The 19226-nt window shown below is 42.9% G+C and overlaps 2 protein-coding genes across 4 annotated transcripts in view; both read right to left on the bottom strand.

The window, feature by feature from the left end:
- The window catches only part of LOC311350681 (NLR family CARD domain-containing protein 3-like), a 240816-nt gene that overhangs the window by 199510 nt on the left and 22080 nt on the right, over nucleotides 1–19226 (bottom strand). The gene's annotated exons all lie outside the window — the stretch shown is intronic.
- Nucleotides 1066–17736, bottom strand: LOC311350082 (NACHT, LRR and PYD domains-containing protein 3-like; the record flags this gene model as incomplete). The annotated part of the gene is made up of 9 exons (XM_084470118.1): nucleotides 1066–1677; nucleotides 7595–7641; nucleotides 9008–9181; nucleotides 9793–9966; nucleotides 11113–11286; nucleotides 12556–12729; nucleotides 13024–13197; nucleotides 15558–17361; nucleotides 17490–17736. 9 exons carry the CDS (start codon nucleotides 17734–17736, stop codon nucleotides 1121–1123), a joined length of 3525 nt encoding a protein of 1174 aa, XP_084326244.1. The 3' UTR covers nucleotides 1066–1120.

Here is a 19226-nt window from a genome sequence, read left to right as displayed (position 1 = left end):
GCTTTGTTTCGCCGACGTATGTGATGTGGCATTCGGAGCATGTAATGGCGTATGTGTTGTTTTTGTCGTGGATTGTGATTTTTTTTATTTATAAGATTATTATATTATAAGATTATTTATAAGGAGACAGGCGTTGGTAAATGTTGGTAAATGTCTCCATGTTGGATTCACACTCACACAGCGCTGTGTTCAGTCACAGAGACACCTGTAAAGTGACCCTCCATGCAGAGGATTTATAAACTGACCACTAAAGAAGGACCAGGAGACGACAGAATACACATCTCTTATTTCTGTATTTATACTTTTTTTTTTTTTACATTATTAATGTTATAGATTTTATTAATTTAATTGTTTCATTTATTTTCTCCCGGTCTTGATCAATACCTAATAGGTTAACAATCGTTAGTTTCCATTTCAAAAGTGTTCACAATTCAGAATTCATAAAATTAGAATAAATTAGAAACACTACCATCTAGTGGCCATACTCGGTTATAGCACCAACTTTATTTTATTTGTTTAAACAACTACATACAAACATCATTCATTTAAACATGATTATTTGTTTTTGTAGGTTGAAGAATAAATTACTCAAATTACTTAAAAAACACATTTAATACACTATCTATCCCGATTCATAACCTCAGTACATTTAATACACTATCTATCCCGATTCATAACCCCAGTACATTTAATACACTATCTATCCGATCCATGACCCTGCTTGTTTCAGTAAAGTTAAGGACTGTTTAAATCATCATCATGAATCAAATCAACATCAACATAATATAAAGCAAACAACAACAAATATACTACAGAATTTACCAATAGAGCGATCACAAAAGATAGAAATGTAATAATTACTGATAACTGAGGGATTTATTGAGCATCACTGAAAACAAACCTTTTTAAAATAGCTTTCATCATCAAACTCTCCTCATCTGAACAATTAATCTTTCTAACTGTAGAGGAAGCTCAATGCATAATATTGTTTATAACTGTAGAGGAAGCCAAAGATATGATATTGAGGATAATGAACTCCCTATTGCAAGTTTTGGAGTTAAAAAAACAACAGAATGTGTGTGTGTGTGTGTGTGTGTGTGTGTGTGTGTGTGTGTGTGTGTCAATACAACTGACTCAGAGAGACTGAGGTACCAGAAGCCATTAACCCAAACCCAGGGAGGAGGTCCTCCTGGGTGAAGGAGGTCCTGAAGGTGTGGATGTGTGTCAGTGTGTCTGAGGACCCTCCTCCACCTGGGGACACTCTGTAGAAGGACAGAGTGCCAGCAGGCCGGTCCAGATACACTCCTACTCTGGTAGAGCCAGCAGGGCGGAGACGGGTGGCTGTTTCTATATTGTTGTGCTTGGCAACGTAACGGTCATCATGACAACAAAGACACCAGGACTTGTTGTTCCCTCCAATCTTGCTGTCATCACCATCTCCTCTCCTTGTGATTCCTCTGTATGTCACTCCTATTATAACACCTCCTTCCCTCTCTACCTCCCAGTAACAGCGACCAGTCAGACCCTCTCTTCCCAACACCTGGAGCCAGGGGTCAAATCTCTCTGGGTGATCAGGATACGGCTGCAGCTCTTTAGCCCACATCACCTTTCTGTTGTCCTCAGACAGAGAGAGTCGTGGGTGGGCTGTGTTTGGGTCCAGTGTGAGTTCACAGGCATCTGAGGGGAGAACAAGACACCGTTACCAGGGCCGGTTCTACACTGAATTGTGCCCTAGGAGAGACTCCGCCCGAGCGCCCCCCCCCCCGCCCGCGCGATCGGGATGGGGGGGACGGTGGGGGGGTGGTCACAGGGTTGTTGACGGGGGGGGGGGCGATTGGGATTGTTGACGGGGGGGGGGGGGGGCGATCAGGGTTGTTGACAGGAGGGTTGTTGATTTTCTCTCCATATGAGAGAAAATAATAACTGATGACCACAAAGCACTGCACACACACACACACACACACACACACACACACACACCCCCGCGGTCGCACATCCAAGCAACTCATAGGAACGAGGTCTTAAAGAGGACATATTATGGTGTTTTCTCAACAAGTAAACATAGCATATGAGTTCAGGAAAACATGTTTTTGAAGCTGTTTGCTGGAAATAGCTTCTGGGAAACAAAATCTCTCCTAGCGCTATTCCCCTCTGTTTCAGTCCCTTCACAATGTGCTGTTTCTGGTGTCTGTAGCCTTCATGCAAATGAGCTGCTGCCCATTGACCAATCAGCTGTCAGAGTGAACCACAGCATGGAGGAGAAGTGATTGTTGCCGTTTGCGGACTCCCTGAGCTCTATATCTATATAATATAATAATAATAATAATAATACATTATATAATATATAGGTATCTATATAATATAATATCTAATATCAGGGCCAAAAGCTATGTGTGCCTCTGATGATATTATGAATCATAAAGACTGCGTCTGACGTCTCTGGTACTTCCACAACAAGTAAAGACTCGTAGTGGGGGTTATCTCGGCCATGGTTCAGAAGAATTGGGGGAAAGGGACTTTGGCTTTGACTCTCTGAAGTCCGGATTGAACCGCGACATGGAGGAGAAAGGGATTGTGCTCCCGGAGCTGAGCTGCCGGACTGCCGCCGAAGCTCCCCCGCCGTACTCCCGGAGCGGGGCTGCCGGACTGCCGCCGGAGTTCTGGCGGCAGTCCGGGAGCTCCGGCGGGGGAGCTTCTCCCTGCCAGGCGGTCACATCTATTTCTGTATGGAATCTCCCTGCTTCTGAAATGCGCGAACATCTCCGCCCAGCACTCGTCCGCTGGTCCAGGTCCACAAAATCGTATCTATGCTCTGATTGGTGGGGAAGTGGGTGGTAATATGCAAATGTACCCCCCCCCCTCCTGCGTAGGAGGGGGCGCCGAAACTGACTCGCTCGTTTGGTAACTGTAGGCGGGGTACTTTCAGAAATGCATATCTCACTCAAAAAAGCATGTACAGACTTTTTTTTTTAAGTTTGTATGCGTGTGGCAGCACCAGAAACCCAAAACAACAGCCCAAATCCCAGGAAAAGTGTTGTTTTCATAATATGTCCCCTTTAACACACTCAGTGTTAGAGTAGCACTACTAATAACATGCGGTCTGGTAGCGTTTAAATGGCGGCTATTGTGACACGGTTTCAGTATCGGTATACCGTACTGCGACACTATGAGGGGCTGTTCCGTTATTATAGGGCAGACTAAAGGGCTCTTTATGGTTCCACATCGACGCAACGACCCCGCAGACGCTTCCACGCAGTCCTGAACCTTTCTGGTCCTGCGTCGGGTTTTAGTGAGCGGACCAATCACAGCCCTTGCGGCTGCGTCGCCTCGACGGAAGGTTACAATTTTTGGGAGGCACACGTCAGGCCCTCGCGGTGGACGCAAGGAGGGTCCGCAAGGACGTAAGGGGTCCGTCACCCCCTTGCGTTGCGTGAACGTGGGACCATAACCAGCCCTTAACAGTCCTCCGCTCTCTGTTCCCTACAGGCTGCTTGTAGGGAACAAGCAGCCTGTATTATTATTATTATTATTATTATAATAATTATATCCTTTATATTATTATTATTATTATATCCTACCTTATCTCCTAAACAATGTAAGACCTTCCTTGTGTTTCCCTGAATGAAAAGCACTCGGGGCGTCCTGTCTGGGCCTTAGATCTACTAAAGCACTGGTCCTGTCTGGGCCTTAGATCTACTAAAGCACTGGTCCTGTCTGGGCCTTAGATCTACTAAAGCACTGGTCCTGTCTGGGCCTTAGATCTACTAAAGCACTGGTCCTGTCTGGGCCTTAGATCTACTAAAGCACTGGTCCTGTCTGGGCCTTAGATCTACTAAAGCACTGGTCCTGTCTGGGCCTTAGATCTACTAAATGGCATGGGGGAGGGGGGGGGGGGGGGTCCTCGCTGGGCGGCCCTCACACGTAGCATCGGAGCTACAAATCATATCGGGTTAAAAATCATCTTGGCGGGTGTTCATAAAAACTTACTTTACGCCAGTTTGGCCGGTGATGCATGAGGCAATCTCAGAGCCACTCTACACAGCATTTCAGAATGTTAGTAAACAATAGCCGTAAGGACACTTCAGAATGTTAGTAAACAATAGCCGTGAGGACACTTCAGAATGTTAGTAAACAATAGCCGTAAGGACACTTCAGAATGTTAGTAAACAATAGCCGTAAGGACACTTCAGAATGTTAGTAAACAATAGCCGTAAGAACACTTCAGAATGTTAGTAAACAATAGCCGTAAGGACACTTCAGAATGTTAGTAAACAATAGCCGTAAGGACACTTCAGAATGTTGTGGCAACCCGGCCCGGTCCCAATCAACGGAATGCAGAGCACCTGAGGAAGCCTGCTTAAAAGGCTGGCTTCCACGTTCATTCGAGGCTCTCTCGTGGCGGGGTGGACGGAGAGTCCAGCCGTTGTGGCTGCGCCACACAACCATCTGTTTGTTCTTTTTGTAAAAGAGACTTTATGTTTGATTAAACGAGCCTTCGTGGCTTAACACCCAATCGAGTTGCGTGCTGGTTTTGAGTAAAGCGGGTTCACTCCCCGAGGCGGGTTGCCACAATGTTAGTAAACAATAGCCGTAAGGACACTTCAGAATGTTAGTAAACAATAGCCGTAAGGACACTTCAGAATGTTAGTAAACAATAGCCGTAAGGACACTTCAGAATGTTAGTAAACAATAGCCGTAAGGACACTTCAGAATGTTAGTAAACAATAGCCGTAAGGACACTTCAGAATGTTAGTAAACAATAGCCGTAAGGACACTTCAGAATGTTAGTAAACAATAGCCGTAAGGACACTTCAGAATGTTAGTAAACAATAGCCGTAAGGACACTTCAGAATGTTAGTAAACAATAGCCGTAAGGACACTTCAGAATGTTAGTAAACAATAGCCGTAAGGACACTTCAGAATGTTAGTAAACAATAGCCGTAAGGACACTTCCGGGTGGCAGAACGCGAGCGGCTGCCACTGACCTGAAGCCATCCAGCCGGCTACTGTGAACATAGTTACATAGATAAAACCATTGTTGATCTGAAGTTGAAACGATGACGTAAACAATATTAATATAATATAATATAAGTTATATTTATTGACATTAAGTGGTTCACATAAAGGTGCATCTCATAATATTAGAATATCAGGGAAAAGCTATTTTTTTGTAATTTAATTCAAAAGGTTCCATATAATCTAGATGTATTAGACATGAAGTGATATATTTCAAGCATTATCTTGTGAATGATAATGTAAAATTATTTTGTGACATTTAGTGGTTCACTTATATAAATACAGAGCATGTTTTATGTTTTATGTTTATGTTGTTAAATTATTTGGTCTCACAAGGCTACAGTGCTGCTTGAAAGTATGTGAACCTCTTGAGCCTTTTCAAATTTGATTTAATTTAACCATTATTAATTCATTCTCATATCCAAAGCTTGGATATCAATAAGCTAACGTTGCAGCTGAAATGTTCTCCACATCACAAGACATGATGTGATACCATCTTTTAAGCACAGTAAATGTTTTTGTCCCAACATGTCAGTACAACTACCCAGAAGTGCTTGTCTATCTACTGGTAGAAAGGCCTAGTGTAAAAAGCGAAGTCTGAACTGAAGCTGGGTAGCTGGTTTTACTATAGTACTGGTGCACCCCCTATAATCTCAGATGCACCCCAAGGCATTCTGTTCTGGAACCGGGCCTGCATAGATAAAACCATTGTTGATCTGAAGTTGAAACGATGACGTAAACAATATTAATATAATATAAGTTATATTTATATATATTAATGAGACGTCCTGTAGCACCCCGCAAGAAGAAAACCATTCATTCAAGCCATTGACTCTGTTTTCTGGATCGCTCTGCCCTGGTCAAATGACATGGAAGGGTTTGTTTACTAGTGGTGCCATCGGAGAACGCTTCGGCTTTTGCCACCCGGAAGAACGAATTGTGACGTCATGGTGAATTGTCGTACTGTTCTCGCTCCCTGGGCAGTACTGACTACATTTCCCATGAGCACTGTGGTGATGCTACGTGATGTTGTGTGGGGCGCGCCCCACTGGTGGGGAATAGAGACGTGCAGGTGGGGCGCGACAAACGGGAGGAAGTGTCCCTGAAAACTCCATGTTTCTTATGGTAGGAGCGAAAGCTTGACAGTAGGGCTGGGCGATATGGGCCAAAAGTCATATCTCCTATTTTCAAGCAGAATGTCGATATAAGATATATATCAATATTTGTTCATGCAATAAAATAGGTGCCGTCGCCGCGCTCCAACTGGTCGTTCTATATCGGGGGCGCCGCGTCGCTGTGCTCGTTAACCTGCCTTGCCGATTGCAACTCAATCCTAAATTTGTGTGTAGGCCAGGGTAGCTAAACATTTTAAAATGAGTCAGTCAAAAACAGTCGGAGCAAGATGTTGCAAATGCATGTTTCGCGCTGAAGGGGATTTAAAAAAGTGAGGCGAGTGGTGGAAGAGCGGGGCCGGGGCAGAGTGTGTGTGAGCCAGAGGCAGAGCGGAGTGGAGAGAGATGAGCAGAGCAGAGTCCTGCACGCCTCTTATTTGCAAACCCGCACCCGTCCTTACCCGCAAAACTTAAAACCACATCCGACCCGTGTTCCGACAGTAGCGCAAATTACATTCCGCACCCGACCAGACCCGCTATAAATTGATACCAACGCCCGACCCGCACCAAAAGGAAAATCAGACACATAAGATGGAACGCCGGGGAATTACACCAGTGGTGTTTGGCGTGGTGCTTTAGATTGCCGTGCAAAAAAGCACATCATCCACTGTGGACGGTTTTAGTTGACTCCTCTGCTCCTGAATAGGCATCAGATCCAGCACCGGAGAAGTCTCGCTCTTTTTTCTTTCAGCTGCACTTTTATTTTCTCTATTGTTGAACTTGCTGTTATTTGATGTTATTTAGTTAGAATTTAGATACAACATGATGTAACTTGATGTTACTTCAATAAATTTGGAAATGTTAAGCTTGGCGTATTTCATTAGCATTGTGTTGGGGCGATGGGGGCAGGTGGGGCTTGAAAATCCCCCCTTGTCCAAAGTGGGGGGTGACCGAAAAAGTTAGAGAACCACCGCGTTAAACTAAACGCGGCGGTGGTTGGTTGGACAGACGTCTGGGGGCGAGAAGGGGAAGGAGGCAGGGGATGAGATTGAGAATATCAACAACAAATATCAACAAAAAATTTGGCTAGTGGAAATTCCGATTGGCTGGTAACTTTAGAAAGTTACCAGCCCAATTGGCTGGTAATCCAAAAAGTTAATTTAGAACCCTGCACACGGGGGTCAAACTCGCACACGTTTCAGCCCTCGTACGGCTGGCCGCTCACGGTTAATATTTCTTAATGCTGCGTAACATTCACTAGGAAGAAAATATCAAACGAGAACAAAATATAGATTATTGTAGAATATAATTATTATACATCAACAGTTTGATGAAGGTGATGTCCACCATCATCTTCATTCCCAGGATGATTTGACTGAACCAACGTCACCTCCTGCTGTGTGGATGGACTTTCCATCTCTATAGTTAGTGTGTGTTGAGATGAATCAAACTAAACAGACACTTACACTTCATTAGAGCTGGTTTCATCCTCCACTCTCCACCGTGCTCCACACTGGGGAGACAAAGAGAGAGCAGCATGTTGCCTTTAGACAGGGAAACATTATTCACATGTTAACAAAGAGAGAGCAGCATGTTGTCTTTAGACAGGGAAACATTATTCACATGTTAACAAAGAGAGAGCAGCATGTTGTCTTTAGACAGGGAAACATTATTCACATGTTAACAAAGAGAGAGCAGCATGTTGTCTTTAGACAGGGAAACATTATTCACATGTTAACAAAGAGAGAGCAGCATGTTGTCTTTAGACAGGGAAACATTATTCACATGTTAACAGAGAGAGAGCAGCATGTTGTCTTTAGACAGGGAAACATTATTCACATGTTAACAAAGAGAGAGCAGCATGTTGTCTTTAGACAGGGAAACATTATTCACATGTTAACAAAGAGAGCAGCATGTTGTCTTTAGACAGGGAAACATTATTCACATGTTAACAAAGAGAGCAGCATGTTGTCTTTAGACAAGGGAACATTATTCACATGTTAACAAAGAGAGAGCAGCATGTTGTCTTTAGACAAGGGAACATTATTCACATGTTAACAAAGAGAGCAGCATTTTGTCTCCAAAAACTGAAACATTAACATAACTGTTGTTTCTAAATGAGAGCTCATTATCTAGTAATATAAAACGGGTGGCTTAAATCAAGCGACCTGATTGGTTCCCAACTGTTGTATATTGAGCGTATACACACAGCTATGACACCTGTTCAGTTTACAGAGTTCAGTATCACTCCGCGCCTAACTTGAACTGTTGTTTATTTATATTTATAAAACGGGTGGCTTAAATCAAGCGATCTGATTGGTTCCCAACGGTTGTATATTGAGCGTATACACACAGCTATGACGCCCGTTCAGTTTTCAGAGTTCAGTATCACTCCGCGCCTAACTTGAACTGTTGTTTTTTTATATATAAAAGCAATAGCATAGTTCACTGAAGCCTAAAAATATGTTGATTGCTGGAGAGGGTGGAAATGTTGTAAAGCAATAGGCACACGGTGAGTGAACTCGATAGTAGGCTAAATTGCCGGCGAACCGAGCTACCGTCTCTAGCCTTCTCTCTGAAGGACGCTACATTTTGTTGCATAGCAACCGCCGCGCACTTTGCAGGCAGCCAGGAGGGACTACTTTTTTGACTTTTCCGACTTTCTCGCTTTTTCAAAATTGAGGGTGTCTATGACTTTCATTCATTCACCGTTTTATAAAAGCAATAGATCATGACAGGCTGTGTGTTCTCATTATACCACAGTAAAGGGGCGTTGTCCCCTTTACTGTGGTATAATGAGCGATCAGTGGAACGGTAACATGTTCCACTGATCCTTGTAGGAGACATTGTCCCTGAGTGGTGAGCTGTCCTCTCCATACCTGAGAGTGTCCAGTCTCCAGTGTGGGTCCTCCAGTCCAGCAGAGAGCAGCGCAGCTCCTGAGTCTCCTGGGTGATTGTAGCTCAGGTCCAGCTCTCTCAGATGGGAGGGGTTGAAGCTCACAGCTGAGGCCAGAGAAGCACAGCCTTCCTGTGTGACCAGGCAGCCAGACAACCTACACACACACACACACACACACACACACACACACACACACACACAGTCCCGCGGTCGCATATCCAAGCAACTCATAGGAACGAGGTCTTAAGGAGGACATATTATGGTGTTTTCTCAACAAGTAAACATAGCATATGAGTTCCAGAAAACATGTTTTTGAAGCTGTTTGCTGGAAATAGCTTCTGGGAAACAAAATCTCTCCTACCGCTATTCCCCTCTGCTTCAGTCCCTTCACAATGTGCTGTTTCTGGTGTCTGTAGCCTTCATGCAAATGAGCTGCTGCCCATTGACCAATCAGCTGTCAGAGTGAACCACAGCATGGAGGAGAAGTGATTGTTGCCGTTTGCGGACTCCCTGAGCTCTATATCTATATAATATAATAATAATACATTATATAATATATAGGTATCTATATAATATATCTAATAAGTAAAGTAATTCCTCAACAATCCAAAAATATAACAAAGAACTTGAAATCGGTCAAATGTCTTCTGATATGGAACATTGTGGCGTAACTGTTTGCACATTATGTAAAACTGCCATTTTAATTATTAATACATTTCATACAACAATTAGTTTAATTGTTTTTGCACATTGACTAAAACTGACCTGAGCGTTTCCAGTGTACAGTGTGGACTCCCCAGTCCAGCAGAGAGCAGCTTCACTCCTGAATCCTGCAGATCATTGGTACTCAGGTCCAGCTCTCTCAGACTAGAGGAGTTGGAGCTGAGAACTGAGGCCAGAGCTTCACAGCATCTCTCTGACAGACGGCAGCCAGTCAGCCTTTAAACAATATGCAGTTGTTAATTAGTTGTTAATCATACATAAATTATACATCTATAATGTTTTATAAATAATGAAACAACTGGAAAACGTGTCTTCAAAGAAACTTTTTAAGAAGAGTCTGTTATTCTACTTTAGGGCTCTACACTCACACAAACAGACAGGAACATGTTACTCTTCAGAACATTTTTAACAGACAGTTAATATTAATATTCACACAACTGACCCTAGTTGAATATGTAATTTAAGACATTTTTAATTCATACAATCATCGCTAGATCGTTGTTTCACACTAACAGTCAGTACCTCGTCCCTGGTCCCTCCTAGTGTCTACATTGTTGAGTCCTTGGGCTCCGTTGCTCGCCCTAACAATCTCCTCCCTGTACAGTGTCACCGACCCCTCCCCTGTCTGACTACCCTCCTGTCACCGACCCCTCCCCTGTCTGACTACCCTCCAGCCTTCAAGCCCCAAGTCCCTCCTTTACATATTTGTGTCCCTCAGTAAAGACCCTTTGATTTACTGTCTGTCAGCCTCACTCTGTGTGAGCATTTGGGTCCACTCGCTCTACTTCCCCTTAACAGCTGCTCAGACGGAGCTTCACAGAGGAGGGGGGTGCCCCTCGGTCGTGACGTCAGACTTCCTCGGTAAAGGTCTGACGTCACGTAAAGAACGCCACCTGCGTTCAGCAGGGTGGAACGTTCACGGCGTGTTTTGGGGAGAATGGCAAAAACATAGGATTTTAGCCCTTTTCTCTCTAAATTGGGGACGTATTTCAGTAACAGTGATACAATGGCATGGATTACTATAGTGAAGATCATATAAAACATTAAGACTTGTTGAATAACAAAAACAGCACATTTATTTTTGCCATGAAATCTTATCTTAGAATTCTGAGATAATTAACACAGTAATTCAGAAAAAAAGACAGGCTTATTATTCCATAAAAACTCAGAATTCTGAGTTAATTATGTCATTAATTCAGAAAAACAAGAACAGAATTCATTTTCTCAAGTGAATTTCCAAGTATGTTAGGTGGCATACATACAATGATTACGTCTAGGCTTGTGACAACTACTACACTATTTAAGAATCAGCTGAATGTCTGCTGATAGTAAAATGTTATTATGCACTTTAAGTAAACTGACCTGAGAGTTTCCAGTGTACAGTGTGGACTCCCCAGTCCAGCAGAGAGCAGCTTCACTCCTGAATCCTGCAGATCATTGTTACTCAGGTCCAGCTCTCTCAGACTAGAGGAGTTGGAGCTGAGAACTGAGGCCAGAGCTTCACAGCATCTCTCTGACAGATGGCAGCCAGTCAGCCTTTAAACAATATGAAGTTGTTTTAATTATACATAAATTATACATCTATAATGTTTTATAAATGATGAAACAACTGGAAAACGTGTCTTCAAAGAAACTTTTTAAGAATAGTCTGTTATTCTACTTTAGGGCTCTACACTCACACAAACAGACAGGAACATGTTACTCTTCAGAACATTTCTAACAGACAGTTAAACTACTGTCTGTTAAAAATATTCACATATTAAACTAACCCTAGTTGAATATGTAATTTAAGACATTTTTCATTTTTTTTATTTAAGACATCATCGCTAGATCGTTGTTTCACACTTAACAGTCAGTACCTCGTCCCTGGTCCCTCCTAGTGTCTACATTGTTGAGTCCTTGTGCTCCGTCGCTCGCCCTAACAATCTCCTCCCTGTACAGTGTCACCGACCCCTCCCCTGTCTGACTACCCTCCTGTCACCGACATCCTCCCCTGTCTGACTACCCTCCTGTCACCGACCCCTCCCCTGTCTGACTACCCTCCTGTCACCGACCCCTCCCCTGTCTGACTACCCTCCTGTCACCGACCCCTCCCCTGTCTGACTACCCTCCAGCCTTCAAGCCCCAAGTCCCTCCTTTACATATTTGTGTCCCTCATTAAAGACCCTTTGATTTACTGTCTGTCAGCCTCACTCTGTGTGAGCATTTGGGTCCACTCGCTCTACTTCCCCTTAACAGCTGCTCAGACGGAGCTTCACAGAGGAGGGGGGTTGCCCCTCGGTCGTGACGTCAGACTTCCTCGGTAAAGGTCTGACGTCACATAAAGAACGCCACCTGCGTTCAGCAGGGTGGAACGTTCACGGCGTGTTTTGGGGAGAATGGCAAAAACATAGGATTTTACCCCTTTTCTCTCTGAATTGGGGACTTATTTCAGTAACAGTGATACAATGGCATGGGTTACTATATTGAAGATCATATGAAACATATAAAAACTTATTAAATCACAAAAACAGCACATTTATTTTTGCCATGAAATCTTGTCTCAGAATTCTGAGATAATGAACACAGTAATTCAGAAAAAAAGAGCGGATTATTATTCCATGAAAACTCAGAATTCAGAGTTAATTATGTCACAAATTCAGAAAAACAAGAGCAGAATTAATTTTCTCAAGTGCATTTCCAAGTATTTTAGGTGGCATGCATACAATGATTACATCTAGGCTTGTGACAACTATGACACTATTTAAGAATCAGCAGAATGTCTGCTGATAGTAAAATGTTATTATGCACTTCAAGTAAACTGACCTGAGAGTTTCCAGTGTACAGTGTGGACTCCCCAGTCCAGCAGAGAGCAGCTTCACTCCTGAATCCTGCAGATCATTGGTACTCAGGTCCAGCTCTCTCAGACTAGAGGAGTTGGAGCTGAGAACTGAGGCCAGAGCTTCACAGCATATCTCTGACAGATGACAGCCAGTCAGCCTTCACACACAATAAAGTGAAAAAAAAAGGTAACAGATTTAAATCAAACATAATTTTTTGTTTTTTATGAAATGATTAAATAATAAAAGTTTAACTTGCTTAAACTTTTGGAATGTGAATCCAAAGTTAAAATGTGTCTGATTAATGTTGTCTGTGCATAAAATGTGTCTTCAGAGAACCCTTTTATGCAGATTATGTTATTCTACTTTACTAATTATAAACTATCACTTTCTTGTTACAGTCATTAGTAGATGGCATATTTAATGTACAGTTTGCACATTATGTGAAACTGACCTTATAGTTTCCAGTGTACAGTGTGGACTCCCCAGTCCAGCAGAGAGCAGCTTCACTCCTGAATCCTGCAGATCATTGGTACTCAGGTCCAGCTCTCTCAGACTAGAGGAGTTGGAGCTGAGAACTGAGGCCAGAGCTTCACAGCATCTCTCTGACAGATGGCAGCCAGTCAGCCTTTAAACAATATGCAGTTGTTTTAATTATACATGAATTATACATCTATAATGTTTTATGAATGATGAAACAACTGAAAAACGTGTCTTCAAAGAAACTTTTTAAGAAGTCTGTTATTCTACTTTAGGGCTCTACACTCACACAAACAGACAGGAACATGTTACTCTTCAGAACATTTTTAACAGACAGTTAAACTACTGTCGATTAAAAATATTCACACAACTGACCCTAGTTGAATATGTAATTTAAGACATTTTTAATTCATACAATCAACGCTAGATCGTTGTTTCACACTTAACAGTCAGTACCTCGTCCCTGGTCCCTCCTAGTGTCTACATTGTTGAGTCCTTGTGCTCCGTCGCTCGCCCTAACAATCTCCTCCCTGTACAGTGTCACTGACCCCTCCCCTGTCTGACTACCCTCCTGTCACCGACCCCTCCCCTGTCTGACTACCCTCCTGTCACCGACCCCTCCCCTGTCTGACTACCCTCCTGTCACCGACCCCTCCCCTGTCTGACTACCCTCCAGCCTTCAAGCCCCAAGTCCCTCCTTTACATATTTGTGTCCCTCAGTAAAGACCCTTTGATTTACTGTCTGTCAGCCTCACTCTGTGTGAGCATTTGGGTCCACTCGCTCTACTTCCCCTTAACAGCTGCTCAGACGGAGCTTCACAGAGGAGGGGGGTGCCCCTCGGTCGTGACATCAGACTTCCTCGGTAAAGGTCTGACGTCACGTAAAGAACGCCACCTGCGTTCAGCAGAGTGGAACGTTCATGGCGTGTTTTGGGGAAAATGGCAAAAACATAGGATTTTACCCCTTTTCTCTCTAAATTGGGGACTTATTTCAGTAACGGTGATACAATGGCATGGGTTACTATATTGAAGATCATATGAAACATATTAAAACTTGTTAAATCACAAAAACAGCACATTTATTTTTGCCATGAAATCTTGTCTCAGAATTCTGAGATAATGAACACAGTAATTCAGAAAAAAAGTGCGGATTATTATTCCATAAAAACTCAGAATTCAGAGTTAATTATGTCACTAATTCAGAAAAACAAGAGCAGAATTAATTTTCTCAAGTGCATTTCCAAGTATTTTAGGTGGCATGCATACAATGATTACATCTAGGCTTGTGACAACTACTACACTATTTAAGAATCAGCAGAATGTCTGCTGATAGTAAAATGTTATTATGCACTTTAAGTAAACTGACCTGAGAGTTTCCAGTGTACAGTGTGGACTCCCCAGTCCAGCAGAGAGCAGCTTCACTCCTGAATCCTGCAGATCATTGGTACTCAGGTCCAGCTCTCTCAGACTAGAGGAGTTGGAGCTGAGAACTGAGGCCAGAGCTTCACAGCATATCTCTGACAGATGACAGCCAGTCAGCCTTCACACACAATAAAGTGGGAAAAAAAAGGTAACAGATTTAAATCAAACATAATTTATTGTTTTTTATGAAATGATTAAATAATAAAAGTTTAACTTGCTTAAACTTTTGGAATGTGAATCCAAAGTTAAAATGTGTCTGATAAATGTTATCTGTGCATAAAATGTGTCTTCAGAGAACCCTTTTATGCAATTATGTTATTCTACTTTACTAATTATAAACTATCACTTTCTTGTTACAGTAATTAGTAGATGGCATATTTAATGTACAGTTTGCACATTATGTGAAACTGACGTCTGCTGATAGTAAAATGTTATTATGCACTTCAAGTAAACTGACCTGAGAGTTTCCAGTGTACAGTGTGGACTCCCCAGTCCAGCAGAGAGCAGCTTCACTCCTGAATCCTGCAGATCATTGGTACTCAGGTCCAGCTCTCTCAGACTAGAGGAGTTGGAGCTGAGAACTGAGGCCAGATCTTCACAGCTTCTCTCTGACAGATTACAGCCATTCAGCCTTCACACAATTAAACAGACAGTAACATATTACTCTTCAGAACCAATGTCACTTTTTACATGAAGTTTGTTGAAAGATGTCAGTTCACCTGTTATAATTTTTTTAGATATATATTTGCAGCATATAACTATGTCTCTGTATACTTATATATGTTTCAAGTGAGTATATTTGTTAAGTGTGCACCTACAGACATATATTTTATGTTATTATTAGTTTATATTCTAGTATTATTGCATTGCAAGTATTGTAATATAGGTTCTTAGAGCACATACAGAGATGTTTTGTATATTATTATAACCTTTAACGTCTAGTATTATGTGCATTGTGTTGTGTATTGTACATGTGTGCATGTTATTAATGAACCTACAGAGATGGTTTGTATATTATTACAACTTATATTCTAGTATTATGTATACTGTGTTGTGTATTGTAATACATGTTATTAGTGAACCTACAGAGATGTTTTGGAGGCTTTGACCACTGGCAGCAGCCTCAGAAGACCCTCCTCTGAAGCAGAGTATTTCTTCAGTTCAAACACGTCCAGCTCCTCTTCTGATGATAGTAAGATGAAGACCAGAGCTGACCACTGAGCAGGGAAGAGAGACTCTCTGGAGAGACTTCCTGATGTCAGGTACCGTTGGATCTCCTCCACTAGAGAACGGTCGTTCAGCTCATTCAGACAGTAGAACAGATTGATGCTTCTCTCTGGAGAGAGATCTCCACCTATCCTCTTCTTGATGTAAGACACTGTATTCAGATTGGTCTGTGAGCTACTTCCGGTCTGTCCCAGCAGGCCTCGTAGGAGATTCTGATTGGTATCAAGAGAGAGGCCCAGGAGGAAGCGAAGGAACAAGTCCAGGTGTCCGTTCTCACTCTGTAAGGCCTTGGCCACAGTCTTCTCATAGAAGAGATCAGATTTATTTCTAATAAGAGAAGAACAGGAGGAGGAGGTTGGTTGTTCTTCTGAGATCAGATTGACACCAGTGTCGATGAAGGTCTTAAAGACATAAAGGGCAGCCAGAAACTCCTGGATGCTCAGATGGACAAAGCAGAACACCTTGTCCTGGTACAGCCCACACTCCTCTTTAAAGATCTGGGTGAACACTCCTGTGTACTCTGAGGCTGCTCTGATATCGATGCCACACTCTGCCAGGTCTGCCTCGTAGAAGATCAGGTTGCCTTTCTCCAGCTGGTTAAAAGCCAGTTTTCCCAGAGAAACAATGATCTCCCTGCTCTCTGAACTCCAGTGTGGATCTGTTTCAGCTCTTTGATGATACTTCATGTCCCCTTGTATGGACTGAACCCTCAGGAAGTGGCTGTACATCTGAGTCATGTCCTTGGGCATCTCTTCCTCTCCATGGGTTGTTTTGAAGAAGTCCTCCAGAACTGTAGCCGTGATCCAACAGAAGACTGGGATATGACACATGATGTAGAGGCTTTGTGATGTCTTGACGTGGGAGATGATCCTGCTGGCCAGCTTCTCCTCTCTGAATCTCTTCCTGAAGTACTCCTCCTTCTGTTGGTTGGTGAACCCTCTCACCTCTGTCACCATGTCAACACACTTAGCAGGGATCTGATTGGCTGCTGCAGGGCGTGTGGTTATCCAGATGCGAGCAGAGGGAAACAGGTTGCCCCTGATGAGGTTTGTCAGCAGCACGTCCACCGAGGTGGACTCTGTGACATCAGTACAGATCGGGTTGTTCTGGAAGTCCAGAGGAAGTCGACACTCATCCAGACCATCCAAGATGAAGACAACTTGGAACCGGTCGTATCTGCAGATTCCTGCTTCTTTGGTTCCAATAAAGAAGTGATGAAGAAGTTCCACCAAGTTAAACTTTTTATCTTTCAGTAAATTCAGCTCTCTGAAAGTGAAGGGAAATATGAAATGTATGTCGTGGTTGGTTTTGCCTTCAGCCCAGTCCAGAGTGAACTTGTGTGTTAAGATGGTTTTACCAATGCCGGCCACTCCAGTTGTCATTATTGTCCTGATTGGTTGATCTTTTCCAGGTAAGGGTTTAAAGATGTCTTCACATCTGATTGGTGTTTCCTCCCTTCCTGGTTTCCTGGAAGCTGTTTGAATCAGTCTGACCTCATGTTCCTTGTTGACCTCTCCACTGCCTCTCTCTGTGATGTAGAGCTCTGTGTAGATCTCATTCAGAGGTCTTGACTCTCCTGCTTTAGCGATTCCCTCAAACACACACTGGCTCTTCTCCTTCAAATGACAATGGATTTTACGTTGGCATTCAGCAGCAACACTTTCTACATTAGAAAACAAAAGAAGAATTTTTTTTAATCAAATTAGGTTTTTTCTTTTTTTTACTCTTAGTGCCCTGTTTAAAAATAATGATCATAAATCAAAATCTGTTTTCAAAATAAGAGTATCTTACTGCTCCTCAGTAAGTCGGCCAGCTCCTCCTGCTTCAACTGCTTCATGCAGAGCAGTGTGATGTCTTCCACTCCCTCTCTGGCGCGCCTCCTCTGCTCCTCCTCCTCTCCATCCACCTCTTCCTCCTCCTCCCTCTGGCTCTCTGAGCATTGTGGGTAATCTGGGTAGAGAACCCTCCAGAGCCTCTCCACCTCCTTGTCTAGAAAAGCGTGTGCGTTCTCCTTGATCCGCTGGAACAGAACAAACATCGATGAGAACTTTACTGTGAACTAACTGAGGACATCAGAAGCGTCTGTCCTGGATTCACATCCTGCTGGTCTGAAGAGGGAAGCCTGGAGACTGTTAGCTCCAGACTGTTAGCTCCAGGAGAGATGTTGTTCACATGTCATTCATGACTGAACTCAGTGTTGTACATTTACACACCTTCAACTCTGTGTGCTGCTGCTGTACAGACGGACCACTGGGAACCTTTGACCTCTGGAGTCTGTGGAGAACACACACACACACACACACACACACACACACACACACACACACACACACACACACACACACACACACACACACACACAAAGTCCTGTTTTTTATTGCAGAATAACAATATGTCAAATTGGTTGAGATGAGATTACTGACTGTTGATGTACAGGCTCCAAAATAATTTGTTTATCCTGACCTTGTTCCTTTATTTATATATGAATCAATTCATCTATACCTTTTATTCTTCTTTTACATAGACTTGCATTGAAATTAAACTTGGAATGCTAATTTAGAACTACCGTGTTGACCTGAATATAAGACAAGGTTTCTTTCCTGAAATTGCGTCTGACAAAGTGTGGTTGTCTTGTGTTCGGGGTCTAGACTTTTAAAAGTCGATCTACATTCCGTCTTCCTGGTGATGAATGCCTTTCATTTGACCGACTCCTTGTGGTTCCATGCTGCTTCCCTTTCCCGGTAGGAGCTGGGCCCTAACAGTTACCGTACTTTGAGAGAAAGTTTTTTTGTTTGCTCTTTTCTTTGTTGCGGTGTGTGAGCAAGGTTTGGGGAAAACAAACTGTTTTAATTATTATGATTTTCAAGTGAAATGATTTTCTTTATGAAAAACTGATTTGATCTTAAAAAAATATTTTTCCAGAAACGACTCTTTAAAGTGGGGGTCGTATTTTGTCTTTTATCCAAAGAGACTTGTGACAGAAAGTGAGTGAGCTGGAGGTACGAGGAGCAGGGTCCTCTTGCTGAAAGACGTCAACTCCAGTAGTGCTCAGGCTGAAGAACAACTGATCCATATTCTGATGACAAGCCGGGGGAGAAACAGTTCTGATGAACTCAGATATGGGTCAGATATCAAGTGGTCTGTTTCATCGTCTGTTTGAAACTCCTACCTCTCCTCTCTGGAGGGGCGTCCATCTTTAACGTTAGGAGGAAAGCCTATAGAGCGGTCACTCTTCATGGAGACACAGCTGGGTCCAGGGGAGTCTGCTCTCTGCTGCTGCTCTGGGCTTCACAACACACACACACACACACACACACACACACAAAGAGAATGCACATCACTATAAACACTGCTCTGATTATTGGATGTGAAGTCTAGAGAGATGACCCTGAATCAACAGAATTTGAAGGTTTAAAAGTATTTATTTTCTCCTGCCTTGTTGTGTCTGATAAATAGAGTCTGATTACACCCAAATGTTTTCATCTTCCGTTTAAAACTCCTACCTCTCCTCTCTGGAGGGGCGTCCGT

This window comes from Micromesistius poutassou (assembly GCF_964030765.1).
Source record: "Micromesistius poutassou genome assembly, chromosome: 7".
NCBI classification, from domain to species: domain Eukaryota; kingdom Metazoa; phylum Chordata; class Actinopteri; order Gadiformes; family Gadidae; genus Micromesistius; species Micromesistius poutassou.
This window is presented reverse-complemented; position numbering and strand designations above follow the sequence as displayed.